This window comes from Podarcis tiliguerta, assembly GCF_965153285.1.
Source record: "Podarcis tiliguerta genome assembly, chromosome: 5".
Classification (NCBI taxonomy): domain Eukaryota; kingdom Metazoa; phylum Chordata; class Lepidosauria; order Squamata; family Lacertidae; genus Podarcis; species Podarcis tiliguerta.
Window position 1 is genome coordinate 47,171,179 of NC_139538.1, and position 14,500 is coordinate 47,185,678.

At 39.7% G+C, this 14,500-nt stretch overlaps 1 protein-coding gene across 12 annotated transcripts in view; it reads left to right on the plus strand.

The window, feature by feature from the left end:
• The window catches only part of RBM20 (RNA binding motif protein 20), a gene marked incomplete at its 5' end in the record, with an annotated part of 108,939 nt that extends 100,517 nt beyond the window's left edge, over positions 1 to 8,422 (plus strand). For all 12 annotated transcript variants that reach the window (XM_083441697.1, XM_083441695.1, XM_083441686.1 and 9 more), the window contains 3 exons: positions 638 to 757; positions 2,148 to 2,269; positions 5,500 to 8,422. In XM_083441697.1, coding sequence (XP_083297823.1) covers positions 638 to 757; positions 2,148 to 2,269; positions 5,500 to 5,610 — 353 coding nt within the window. In that variant the 3' untranslated portion in view covers positions 5,611 to 8,422. The remainder of the gene's footprint in view (positions 1 to 637; positions 758 to 2,147; positions 2,270 to 5,499) is intronic.
• Positions 8,423 to 14,500: the final 6,078 nt, after the last annotated feature.

The window sequence follows — 14,500 nt, forward strand, 5'->3', positions numbered from 1 at the left end:
GGCTTTTGGGATTGCCACATTTCATTCTTTTTTCATGCCGGAGCACAATAATTTATTTTTCCTGATTTGTTTTTGTTACCCATATGTTTCTTTGTTCATGATTTATGTTAATAGTTCAGAATTTATTGTTCTAGTCAAAGGCCATGGCTGTAACTGGTATTCAAACAGTGGGATTGTGGTTCAGATGTTGTATAGCCTCAGGACACAGCTAACTTCAAATATCTTTATCTAGCTGATCTTTGTGACAATTTGAATTCAAATGTGTCCCATACAGGCAAACTATCATGTTTCTCTTCTCAATAACTGAGGCTCAGATTTTAGGAGTCCTTCTGACAGATCTTCAAACCTCATATAGCTTGCCAACTTATAAAGCCTAGAGTTGCCATCTGTTCACCTAAAAATTATAGCTATTCCTTATGAGGTCTGAAGCAAGAGAGGATATGTATATACATTGTACCTCCCAAAAAACACTGGAATGCAATGTATGTCAACCATGTCATCTGAATTCTCTTTAAAACTTGATGGGGGGGATATTTAGTGTAGAAGCAACACTGGATTGATCTAGAAAATATGTTGGGTTCAGGTTATAAATATTGCACGGAAACTGATTTTACTCAGTGTGCTTTTGCTTTCAAAGCAAATTGTAGGTATCAGGAAATGAAAACTACTGACTTCCCAGAGGTAGAATCCAAAAGATCTTACTTTTCACCATCATGGGAACAAGAAGATGTTTTTACGGAGCTCAGCATTCCGCTAGGTATGTCTTATTATAAGCGATACACATTTAACTCTTTACAATACATTTGTTTTGCAAGAATACCATGGTATGTTTCAGATTGTTTAAAAGAGTTACTAGCTTCTGAAAAGAGAAGTTTCTGTTGCTCTCACTCAGTTGGCATTAGACAATATATTAATAGCAGTGTTTAGTCAGGTTAGGGACATAAGGGGAAATAATAAATTAAAAATAGACAGAGTCAAGTCAACCTTCTGATTTTCTCCAGAGGCACTGAATAGCATTGAAACTGGGACAGAGATGTCAAATACAGGGGTGAGCCTCTATTTAGTCAGTAACTTGGTGTTCAAAGCCCTCGTGAATTATGTTATGTAATTGTTAATAAGAAGACTGCAAGGTAGGTCAATATTTTAAAACTTCTATTTATTATTAATGCATATTCAATACCCTGCAAAAATATAATCCATGACAAGTATAAAAGATAAACTTAACATAAATATCAGTCTCATTGTTATCAGACAAAAAAAAGTACATCTCTAAAGACAGATAAAATAAGCATCATTTTTAATATGTGACAGAATGTGCCCATCTATTTAATAATTCATGACAGTTTATCTTCACCTCTTGAAGGTATATCAGACCTGTCACCTGATCCATTTAAACTACCTTCAACCATTCTGGCAGCACAAGGCCTGCATTATCTTTATTCATTCATTCATTCATTCATTCATTCATTCATTCTATACCACCCTTCATCTGAAGATCACAGAGCTGTTTACAATATAAAGACACAAAAATACATATAGTAATAACAAAAAAAACAAAAAAAAAACAATAACACACACACAGAGTTTAAAAGGCCTCCACTGGACAGAGAGCCTGGAGAGAGAGAATTTCTATAGACCACAGCAACTCTCCCTCCCCAGCCTTCAAGTCTGCCCTGGTGCTCCACCAGGTGGGTACAGCTGGGTGAGACCAACTCCACCCTGCTCACCCACCCAAAACTCAGTAATACAGACCAGATCAGCCTCCTCATTGACAACCAGGTCAGACCTAAAGGCTGACTAATAGGACAACCACAATTCCCTAGGTTACGGGAAGGGCTGGCACATGGCACAGTCAGGTGGGAGAGAGAGTAAGAAAAAGTGACTTAGCCAAGACCACCTAGTGAGAGACAATGGACCCATGGTCTGACTCTATATAGGGCAGCCTCCTATGCTACATTACTCTATATTATTTTTGATAGAGAAATTATAAATATCTGAGAAGTGAAAGCACTATACTTTAATAAATTCAGGTGACACCAAAATAAGTTCAACCATTTTTCTCCCCATGGAAAGGAATTTTCTTTATAAGGCTATCTGATTCCCACCCCACCCCCTGGTAATAATTGCAAGTCAATATTGTTTTATAGGCATGGAATTTGTTGTGCCCAGAACTGGCTTTTACTGCAAACTCTGTGGACTTTTCTATACAAATGAGGAGATAGCAAAGACTCGTCATTGCAGAAGCACTGTTCACTACAAAAATCTTCAGGTAACAACTGATTTATTCATGCAAATTAGTATCTGAAATGTAATGGCACGCATAAACAAGTTTTGGTTCATACTTCCTGCACTACTGCATGTTCACTACCCTTATGATGTGAAGCACTTACCACTGTCTACTTGTGAATCCAAGTTAGATTATTTTCAACCCATTTTTCAATTCTACAGCTCATTTACTGCAGCATTTTATAGTCTATGGGCAGTATTCAACTATGGCAAAAAAATGACACAGATTAGGGGGATGGATCAGTCTTGCCCTCTAGGATCAACCTTTCAAGCTTCTTTTCCTGGAGCCTTAGGAGTTATAGCAGCCATGGCAAAGCTTAGAAATTGTTTCTAGTAAAGCACCTCCTAAGGGTGGCTGAAGCCATGGCATCTATGCTCTGGGAAGAAGCATGATGCAGGGGTGTCTGGCTTCCTTCCTACCTGTTACCTAGGTGTTTTGGAACATCCTCAGCTTAGTGGGTGTCTCGTTGAACATCTATAGGCAGTGCAGTCATTGTCAGCAGGGAGGAGTATATGAGTATGTGTGCTGTACATCATGTACAAATAATGGGATATTGATTGTTAGCTGTTGAGTTCAGTACTGAACACCTAGTATAAGACAGCAGTGAGGAGAGATGGGTGTATGAGTCTGAGTTCATTCTGTGAACATTCTAAGCCTACATGTAAATTGTACACATTTTGTACATTCTCTGCCTGTGAAGTACACATTTTTCAATGCATTTCAATGTATTTTGATTAATTTCCTCTAACCGCAGCACAAAATCTAGAGAATTGCATAATCCAATTAATAGTAGTCTTCCATTCTGCAAGCAAGTTCAGGAACGTAGAATTCTGTTGATCTACTAACAAAGCAGACCAAATGAACTCCTCCTATATCTCTAATAACTAAAAAGCACTGGTCTTAATGTAATCACACCCAATTCACTTTCTGAAATCCACCTTTTCTCTCTTTGCTTTCTTCTTTCAAAATGTATTTATTTATATTAAATTTATATACTGCTCTTCATCCAAAGATCACAGGGCGGTTTAGAAATATATCTTACGTGTCAAATGAAGTGAATAAAGAAGTATGTCACTGGAATTTTCTGGTACAGAACAACAACCTATAGATAACAAGAGCTGAAGATTTACTGTAACCCCATGTTGCATACTTCTGTTTCAGATAAATAAGCCTTTTCTGTTTGGATATGTGTTTGTCTACAGCTCTCTGCTCTGACTTTCAAGAACTTCCATTGCTGTTTTCATCATAAATTCTGGCCTTTTCAGACCTCTATATTTTGTGTGATTACAGTTAAGGCCTTCTGTTAAATCTTGCAAGTTGTCAAAACCAACTAGAAGCTAAAGAGCTTTGGTTCAATTCCCTTGCTGCACATATCAAAAGTCATTGCGCATCAAATTGTTACACATCACGAGAAGATTAACTGTCACCCAGCCTTGGCCTTTCTCTAGAAAATGAAGTGCATGCTGCAAGTTAATACAGAATGCTGTGTAGAGCACGGTAGCAAGTCACGCACAAGTCTAAGTGAAAGGGGAGATGGCAACAGGTGAAAGGCTTGCCTTCGGGATTCTTTTTCTCCCTTTAGGGCAGCCACTAATCCAAGACCAAAGCAGTTTTAAATAGCTGGAAAAATATGCATTTGCTCATTAAAAGTCTATATACATTAATGGTTTTAGTGAACCTAAGCAACAGATGAATCTCTTTTTAAGAGCGTGAAGTAACTGGCATTTCCTTGGCAGCAAGTCAGGAGAAGAAGCACTTAGACAGTTGTCAGCTTCACCACACCCCTTGTGTGCATTTATACTGAATCCAGCTTCTCATTAGGTGCACAGCTGGTCTATACTAAGAGCACTGCCCTGTGTAGGGCTGTGATGTCATTGAGTAGCAGAAGAGAAGTGACGTCATGCGTGGTTCATAGTTGCTGTTGCAGTTTGGCATGTAGGAGTTGGGGGCTGATCAGAAATGATGTGAAGCACCCTTCCTGCTACAAAAGTAGGGCCATAAAGTGGGGAGGGGTAAGGGAATTAATAGGAGAGCCACCACCTCCCCTTAGTACCAAATGCAATAGATAAACTGGCCCCGATTCTAGATGCAGTTTCTAAACTGCATTATATCACTGCCATTATATAACAACAACCCTGCATTGACTATTAGGTGTACAGGGCAGCATGAAGCCACACCAATCCCAATTCCCTGGCATTTCTATATGAATGATATGTATGGTGGGAAAACATATTTGCGTGTACACAATTCCATCTCAAATACATATCTAAAACATGCTGTGTATATGTATGTTGTGTGAAGCAACTCTTAGATGGGCTATCCTACTCCTTCATGGCTGAGCACTCGAATGGCTGGACATTATGAACCTTATAAAAGTCATATTGACTGGTGTGTTTCACTTCCTTTCCTGGTACTGCACATAATGTGGACAGTATATTCGTGGGATTATTACTCAGTTTGATGGAAGAAGGCTCGCTACACATATTCAGAAGTACTTTGCTTTAATACTTCACATGTTCCCAAGTTTAGACCTTGTTCAGATCAAGCTCTGAACAGAGCTATTGTTACAGAACAAACCAACAGTGAATTAACATTTGGCTAAATACTAATGACGTGGCTCCCACTGCTCAGAGGGGCAAGCTTACAAAGCAACCTAGTTGTGAGGAAAAAGAGGACAGCTGTTCTTAAGAGCTCACAGCCACTGCTGTGGCAGTACTTCTCATCCCTAGCTAGTTCCTGTCCACCTGTTCCTTTGGGTGGCAAAATAGGTAACAGTGTTTTCTTTCTGTTGGGCAGGAAGTGAGGTGGGGTTGCAGGCAGATCAACAATAAGAAGACATGGTGTAAAATAATGATCTTTCTTTCATCTGTGGGGTCCTTTGGTGGCATGCGAGCCTTGGTAAATGCCTGGTTATGCTGACTTCTGTTTTTGGGCCTAGATATCATATTGGCATTTCCTCCATATTAGGAGTTATGTGAACATTAGAATAATAGAATTGTAGAGTTGGAAGGGACCACGAGGATCATCTAGTCCAACCCCCTGCAATGCAGGAATCTTTCACCAAACGTGGTAGAGTCCCATGCTCTACCAGCTGAGACTATCCCTTAAGGCCTTATAGAGTGACATAAGCATTTGTGGCAGTGGCTTGAAGGCATGAAGTTATAAGGTTGAAAATCAAATTACCTATATTTTCATTATTTCATTCACCACAGAAGTACCTATCCCAGCTTGCAGAAGAGAATCTGAAGATGAATGAGAAAGAAAGCAGTTTGCCACAAGATGATAATGGGATTGTCCCTCACTTTGAGGAGAAAAAGCTATGAGGTGAACACTAATGGTTTTCTGCTGATCCTGCTTATGCACCTTTTGTTTGCACTGTTGAAAGGCAAGCATAATGAGAAGCTTGTTCTATGCATCTACACTGACAGCACCATTTAAAAACAATGTCTGAAATACAGTGAAGCAAAGTGACATATCTGATAGCAGTAAAGCTCCACTTTCTCAGCCTGTAATAGGCACAACAGCTCTCTTTAAACTAGAATTCTCAGGGATTCTCTCAGTGTTGGTTCAGGTAAATTGTTTAGTGAAAATATTCTGAGAGTGAGGAAGAAATAACCTGAAAAATCCTTGGTTAAAATACTTTAATTTACATCACCTAGTCCAGCAGTGAACTACGGGTCTTGTAAGTACATCTATAAGTTATTGTTGTGTTACTGCTGATAACATTGGTTCAATCACATGATAACAATATCCATGTCTTGTATGAAATACTCACAGTTCATATATTCAAAGGGCTTACAATCTACATTGGGGCTGGGGGGCAGAAGCAGTGAAGCCCTTTCCCCCTTCAGTGCCTTGACAACATTTCAGAAGACTAAATATGTTCCACGTTTTGCCTCTGGTAGGATTACTTATCTCTTCTCTTCTTTCCTTAAGGTTTTATTCTTCTTAATTTTAGAAATCAACCAGGCACTTAATTTTGTTTCACTCAGAGCCATCACCCAATTTAAGAAACCTTAGTCGACTGACATTATAAGTGTATTAAGTCTGCATAAATTTGCACATGAATAAAAGAAGTCCTAAAGTAGGGACATCTTCCTTTGTCTCAGATGATGAACATACTTGTTGCACCATCTTAGAATGTGCAATGAGGGATGCAGGAGGGAGGTGGTGGCACATGATGGTGGGAAGGTTTGGTCCCAGGGCATGGTTGAAAACACAAGATGCAGCAGCCTTGCTGAAACTAAGCAGGTTGGGGGTGGTCTGTGCCTGCATGGGGAAATGATTGAGGAGCATCTGGTATGTTTTGAGTTGCATAATGGAAGAAAGGCAGATACATAGTTAAAGAAAAAAATATCCTGCATTTGCCCAGTTGATCAGACACACCATCTAAATTAATTAAAATGTTTTTAATGATTGATCAGCTAAAGCTCTGAGCAGACTTTGAATTTCACTTCCATTAATTTCTATGTTGATGATATAGGTGCCCAGTATAGTATTATAGTTGTGTTTCAGCAATATGTGTGTTTATATCACCCAGAGTTCCACTAAAGTAAACTGCTTTACTTTTTTGTTGTTTTAGTAAGGCTTGGAGTGGTAAAATGCATAGATTCTGTAAAACTGTTAGTAGCATTAATCACAGGATGATCTTTTTAAAAATGCACCAGGTACCATTTGAGTTGCTGAGCCATATCTAAAATCAGAGCAAGTGTATTTGTTGCATTTCCTTTTTTTAAATGTTTTTAAAGAAAATTGGTGAAATTATAGAAAAAATATCTGTGAATTACCATATTATATTTTCTTGCCATTGGCACCTTTAAGAATTTTCTTATCTATGAGTAAATCAACATTAAAAAATCGCCCAGTTGCCAAGATCTCCCAATAAAAATATTACATTACCTGTTTCATATTATAATATTTTTTGTGGGAGGAAATGGAACCAGCATCTTCAGTTAACTTTCTTTGTTATCTTGCAAGTGTGTGCTGTCACTAGGCTAGGTTCCATTTCATTAAATGGCAGAAACATTCCATTTATTACCATCAGAGATGAGGTCAAACAGCACATTTCAGATTCATAAACTTTAGAGCCATTGAGGTCCTGACCTTCGGCTAGGCAATGTAAGTAAGAGGCAGGGGCAGACATGGCTTTCAAGCACACATCTAATCCCACGTATCAGGTGTACTGAACTTTGCATCCATCCTCTTTAAAACATTTTACTCCACCTTTCAGCATAAAAATTTCAAAGGTGAATAAGAGAGTTTTAAGTCTCTTAAAGGAGAAAAATGAAAACCAGCAATAAAAGAAATAAATGTTTACGGCTGGCTTTTAGAAACATGAATACTCTTGCACTGTTACAGGAAAGATATAATTAATCTGTGGAGGGAACATGGAGATCTTTATTTTGCCATCAGTGCAAATGCTGACATGGGCAGTTCCCAATGAAGGATGCATATCCTGCTGGGAGATAACCACACATAGCTGTGGAGGTGGGAGACTCTTCTCTTGCAACAATGGGCCACCTTGGCTTGGAATTTTTGCACCAAAAATCTGAAACTTAAGAAATGCTACTTTCATACCTGACTGAATTCTTCACAAATGTCATTTGTACACATTAAGTTTTATGTATAGCACAATGCAGACTATTTATTACTACTATGTAAAAAGCTTTCTTATTTATAAAGTGTTGCAAAGTATCTCAGATAATTTTTTAAAAGTATTTAGAACTAGTAATAATTTCTTATTTGTCTTTACTTACTACTGTAATGGGTGTTAAGTATCCCATGTATTATTATTATTTTTCATTCTAAAACCAAAGAATCTAAGAATTGCCCTCCCCCCAAAAAACTTGACAACTATGCTACTGGCCTGCACACTAGTTTAGTATCAGGCTTTCAGGGTTTTTCTGTCTCTGTTAAGTCTGTGTTTGTTGGTATATACTTGAACTGGACCAGATGTTACTATTTATTGAGTTCACACAATCTTGTTTAATCATTGGCTTGTAAACATTTAGAATGTATTAGAATTTAAGTTATTTAGGAAGCATCACAAGTTTTAATTGCTCTGTGTACCTGAGATTTCAAATTGTGTTTATTAAAATGGACAAATTATTGTAATAAAGAGAATTTTAATGGCTATGCAAGAACTGGTGATCTTTTCTTTCAATGGCACATGCCTCTCTCTGTAGAAGTAATGCTACTGATCCTTTTAATTACAGTGTAGAGGTCAGGAGCAAGTGGCAAGATCACATCCTGTTCTCCCAGATCCTTTCCACACAATGCAACCAAAATATTTAAGCTTAATTTGTTTAAGATAACATGCAGGGTCCAGACTTCACAGTATTCTCATCCTGATTCTGCAACTGAGATGGACAAATCCAAAGCCCAGGAGAGGTGCCTCTACTGCTCAAACATTTTGTTTGTCTGCATCCAGGCCAAGGCATTCAGAAGGTCGTTCCAGAATAAAGCCTGACCCTAGCGACAATCATGTTCATATCATAACTCTGGCACATAAGGGTATGGCTGAAGATTTAACTGTTCATGTGTCAGGAGAAAAGAACTGTGTAAACTGGCCTTAAGCAGGTATTATGGGGTAGGGGATATAGATGAAAGCTTACTAAAACACACTTCTTTTTACAGGAACCTCAAATAACTTTCCTGTGTAGTGCTAAAGAAATAAGTCAGGTGAAATTCATTCTTGTCCCCATTTTTAGGTCTTTTTTCCTTTTCCATTTTATGCTTTTCCTTTTTTAGATTTGATATGTACCGTATATTGTATTCCCCCTACTGGACAGTTAATTATTGCAGCAATGGCATGAGTCAGTATTTCAGCTTTTAATCTAACATTGTGTATGAAGTAGTACATTTAAAATACCAGTGGCAAACTGCTCTACAATCCAATTATCTCTTGGATAAATAATTTGAATTTCATAATTTTACTTGATGCATATTTGTGATTGAATGTCTATTAGCTACATTTCACTGGTTTTGAAACTGATACTCAAATGTGGCGTTTAGGAGTTATGCGATGTGGAGACTTTTAGGTTTTATGCATTCTTGCATTTTAGGGTGTGTGTTGTTGTTTTTTGCATTGCAGTCTTGTGTGTGTGTTTTTAAGACAGAAATTCCATTGTTGTGTAGACTGGGAGCACTTTGGAAGCAGCACTGTGGAGGAATGCAAACCATGTTTTCTACAGCAGCCTAAACCGTAACAGCAAGATTTTAAAGTTTCTAAAAATCAGATTGCTACCCACAGCTTCTTGGGAACGATTTCACTTCTGCAGTTTCGAACCTTGAATGTTTTTGTTGAAGTTGCTAGGTGGAAGCCCTGTAAACTAAGTTTGCAAGTAATTGGAAAGTGTGCAGATGCCATGCTTCCACATAGTTCGTCAATTAAAGACCGTTCTCATCCTCTGCTCCCATCTGCTGTGGAATAAAGCCCAAATCCCTGCTTGCTGCACAGGGAACAGGGAACTATGAAGAAACTGGGCTGCAGGCCGTAATAGTTCTACTTCAGTCTACATTGCATTGCCCTTCCATTTATTAATTATCCTTGTGGGCATGAAGGCCAAAGTGGCTTTTTGTCCGGTCATCTTAGTTTGTAGGGCAAATATTACGCATCTGATTAAACTTGACCGGTCAACGCTACTGCTTTCCCACTAAGCCACAAAGCTGACCTTCAGAAAGCAGAAGACACGCAATCAGTAAACCATATTGATCCGGATTCAGTAACGGATAAGGTGACCCAAACCCAATATCAGATCAACATTTGCCAATGGCATACACCATTTCCTCTAACTCAGCTCAGTCAGGAATGAGACAGGTATGTATGAAACCTCATGCTACATTAAACAAGTTATAGCCTGTTTCCATGTACTGCAATGCATTAAGCAGGTACTAGTTAATTACCAAGTTCTTCCACCAGGTGCTAGGTGGGGCCTGTGATGCAAATGTCACCTTCCCTTGGCATAACATTTACCCTTCATCGTTCCAAAACTTGGGATATGTCGTATCTTGGGTTATGAAATCCCTCCTTGAGGCTTTTTGGAACTTGTCTGAACATGTATTCTTTGTTCTGGTCTTAAAAGAGAAGAAAGAAGTAGCAACTGATTCTGTTGTTGGATTTGGTAGGCTTGGCAAAACAGCTTAGCTTACTTAAGCTTATCTTCAACAGATAGCAGCCAGATGGTGGCCACAGACGCTTACCTTGAACTAGAGGGGAGGGTGTTGCCTCAGCTGAAAGATCTGCATCTGTTGACGGGAAACCTGGCCTGGCTGCAAAAAGTGAAGTTGCACAAATGGAACTGATTACAGCAATGAAAACAAAGTCGTATGTCACATAGCTATGGCACGCTGGCAGATCCAAATCATGTAACACTGTGTTGAGGTGAAAGTGGGAACTTGCCATTATTGTCCTCCAGTGTCATCTTTCCAGGCAAGAAAAATAGGTGAATTAAGAATTGATGCCATGTCCCCATTTTCACCTACTGTGGTATCACAGTCTGCTTCAAACAAAGCAGAGAGACTCTACAAGCACTGTGAGGAGTAACTGGGTGTTTCAAGAGAAAAGCCATGTTTGTGTTGGAGCATGAAATGAGTAGGCCACCCATGGAGCCTGTAGTCACAGCTTTGAACTAAGTGGTGGAGCTGGACCAGGATCTCTTAATTTTGCCCAGTAATGAAGAAGTGCCTCCACCAAAGTAAGCTAAAGACGGAGTGGGAAAATGAAGTTCGGCAACACCTCTCCTGGCTTAGGTCCTGTGGGGTTTGCCACAGGTGTTGCCCCTTTCAGGTTTCCACTAGCCTGCCTCTAGTTCCTGTGTCTACTTCCTATCCTGCTCCCTTCCTCCTATCTCCCTGCCTTGAAACCTGGTTGAAGATTCATGTGATGCCCCACAGCAGAAATACGTTGCAATAAATTAATAATATTTTTTAAAAACAACACAACTTCTGACTAGACCATAATATTGGCTGGAAACTCTGCTGTTGGTGACTTTGATGAATATGTTCTGGGTTGGAAGAGGGAGCGGGAGGGTGGTACATGCAGTAGAGCATACTTAGTGGTGGCATCTCATGTGCAAACTCCAAGTACAGATCAGATTGTTCCCCATTTACATTCACATGCAACTTGAAACATTTATTTGTATTGGCCTTTGGAGCATAACGAGGGCAGCTCTATTGGTTTATACTACTGTGCAACTGACTGCGTTGGTTTGGAGTAAATGTATTTTATGCTGGTTAATTCATTTTTAATGTTGTGTTTCTTAGGATTTTTTGTTGTATTTTATATTTGTTGTTAGCCACTCTGGGCTCTGCTTTGAAAAAGAACCAGTAAGCTAGTAGCAGTAGTAATATCTGCACGTGATGTACAATTTTTCTGTAAATCATGGGTGGGGAACTTGTGGCGTTCCAGATGTTGGACTCCACCACCGATCATCCCTGACCATTGGCCATGCTGGTTTGGGCCAATGCAGTCCAACACCACCAGGAGGACCAAAGGTTTTAAAAGGAAAGGTGGTTCTCAACAGCTCTTTGGCAACTTGTTTTTCCTGTACATTCATTGTTGTATTATTCATGAAAAATTTCCCAGGACAAAATCATAGCCTACTTCTGATAAAAGCTTTCTATCTGAGATGTGCTAGATGTCCTCATCAGGACTTTGGAGCTACCAAATAGCCCCAGGTGAACCCAGTTGTTAGAGGCATTGCAAGCATCATTAGTGTAAGCCGCATGGCACTTCTATGTTGGTGTATATGATTAGTATTGTTCTGCTGCAGGTGGAAGATGAGATATTAAGTGAGTGGCCTAAGGTTGCATGCCAAGCCAGTAGTTAGATGGAAGAGAATTGCCTAGATGTGCTCAGCCTAGACCTGTGCTTAGTAGCAAATGATATCATTTGTGGCATTTAGCACATGGTTCATTGTATCTGTGCATCCTGTTGAAGCCAATGATTGATAAACAAGTAAACTTATTACAATTAGAAGACCATTAACAGTGCGGTTGGCTAGCAATCCATGGCTTTATTAGTATAAGTCATCCTACCAGGCCTTTGGGTTGGAAGAAGCTGTGAGATTAGTTTGCCCACTCTTAACTGGGGGGTTTGAGGACAAGGATAATTGAACACTTGGAGATGGCTAGAAACAGGGTTAGCCCAAGAGCTTTCTTTGCACAAGGCAAATTAAATGTTTGCTGTTCTTCTTTCCATTGTGATAATATCTAGGGAGCTCCTTAAGATACCATCTCATGAACTTTCTGACAGTAAGCTGTACAACAGTGGAACTGACTACATCAAAAGGTGGTGGACTCTCCTTCATTGGAAATTTTTAAACAGAGGTTGGATGCCCATTCTCTAGTTGTGATTTCTGCATTGCCGAGGGTTGGACAAGATGACCCTTTGGATCCCATCCAACACTACAGTTCTATGATGGGGGGGGGGGGTCAGGTCATACGTTTGCCTGTAGAAATACAAGAGCTTTCAGCTACTGGCTACTTAAATTTTTTTTTAAAAGATAACTCTTTTCTTCCTCTTGCTTCTACCTAGAACTTGTTGACAATATTGAACTGCTGATCACAATTTAGCACCACTTCCCAGTTAAAAAAACAAAGAAAGCTTATTATAGTTGGCAAAGGTGGCACTGGAATCAGTCAGGTGATTTCACTTGGCTTGGATGCTGGATCATGTGCAGCCTCTGTTGATTACATTACATCTTTTCCAAACAGAGGGATCCGGATTTCCTTCTAAGATACTTAACTCTTTAGTTGAGACTGAAGAAATGGGAAAAGGCACAGCAGCAAACAAGGACTCTTCAGTGAGGGGACTGGAATAACAGTCTTATCTTAAATCCTTATCTTAAATGTCAGCTGCAAATGTCATCCTGTCATCTCATAAGGCCTTTCTTGTGGCCAATGTGCAGGCCAGACAAAAAGATAAGGTGATATGAATAAACTTATTGCTAAGCCTTCTTGTGGGCTGCCAAACCCAAACCCCCAAAAACACAATTCAGCCACACAATTGCCCATCTCAGAAGATGGAAAGTTAGGTCATTTTGGCCACCATGAGCATCCACATCCTGCAGAAAAATGCTATGAACTTCAAAGCTTGCACACTCTCCCAAAAGACCATTATTCTGCCTAGGGCATGCACCATCAGATTTTCTTGAGTCAGAGAAAGAAAAACTTCATAATATAAAGCTCAAAGGCTTTATCGTCAGTAGGCATGAAGTATTAGTCCTATCTTCACCATTGTTAGCAGTTTTAGCTACCTAACAGAGCCCTTGAAGATCACATGCCTAGAAACTCTAGACAACTGTTGTTTTCCCACCCAAATCTACTGAGACTCTCTTACTGATAACTGAAATCCCAGGACTGATTGATGAATACTGGTTACTGTTTGCAAACCCATTGCTCTGCACTTAATTACTGAGGGAGAAAGTAAACGCCCAAATGACCATGCTCTGCACAGCTGCAAACTTTCACATACACGTTTTGCACACTTATCTCCAGAACGACTCAGTCATGATAAGTATGTAATATAGATCCATAGGCGCAGCACTCAATAAAAGGTTGCTGTGTGACTGTGCAATCAGAGATGCAACAGCACCTAAGACGGGATACAGCTCTGCTATAAGGCAGCTTCTAGGACACTAATTACAGTTCCAGCACTTGGGGAACCTGTTAAGTGCCTAAAGCATGGGTAGGCAAACTAAGGCCCGGGGGCCAGATCTGGCCCAACTGCCTTCTAAATCTGGCCCACTGACAGGTCTGGGAATCCGTGTTTTTACATGAGTAGAATGTATCCTTTTATTTAAAATGCCTCTCTGGGTTATTTGTGGGGCCTGCCTAGTGTTTTTACATGAGTAGAATGTATGCTTTTATTTAAAATGCATCTCTGGGTTATTTGTGGGGCATAGGAATTTGTTCATTATTATTTTTTCAAAATATAGTCCGGCCCCCCACAAGGTCTGAGGGACAGTGGGCTGGCCCCCTGCTGAAAAAGTTTGCTGACCCCTGGCCTAAAGTGACTTGCAGTTATGGTTGCCATATTTAAGCGCCCCAAATCCAGACAGCACTGTGATGCACCACTCCAATGCACCACAGGCAACTACTAGTGGCACATAATATATCCATGCAGTGCTTTTCTTCTAGAAAAAAAGGAGTTGGTACTCACCATGAAGTTGTTACAGTAAGTGCCACACTTCTAACCAGTGCTTTTCTTCC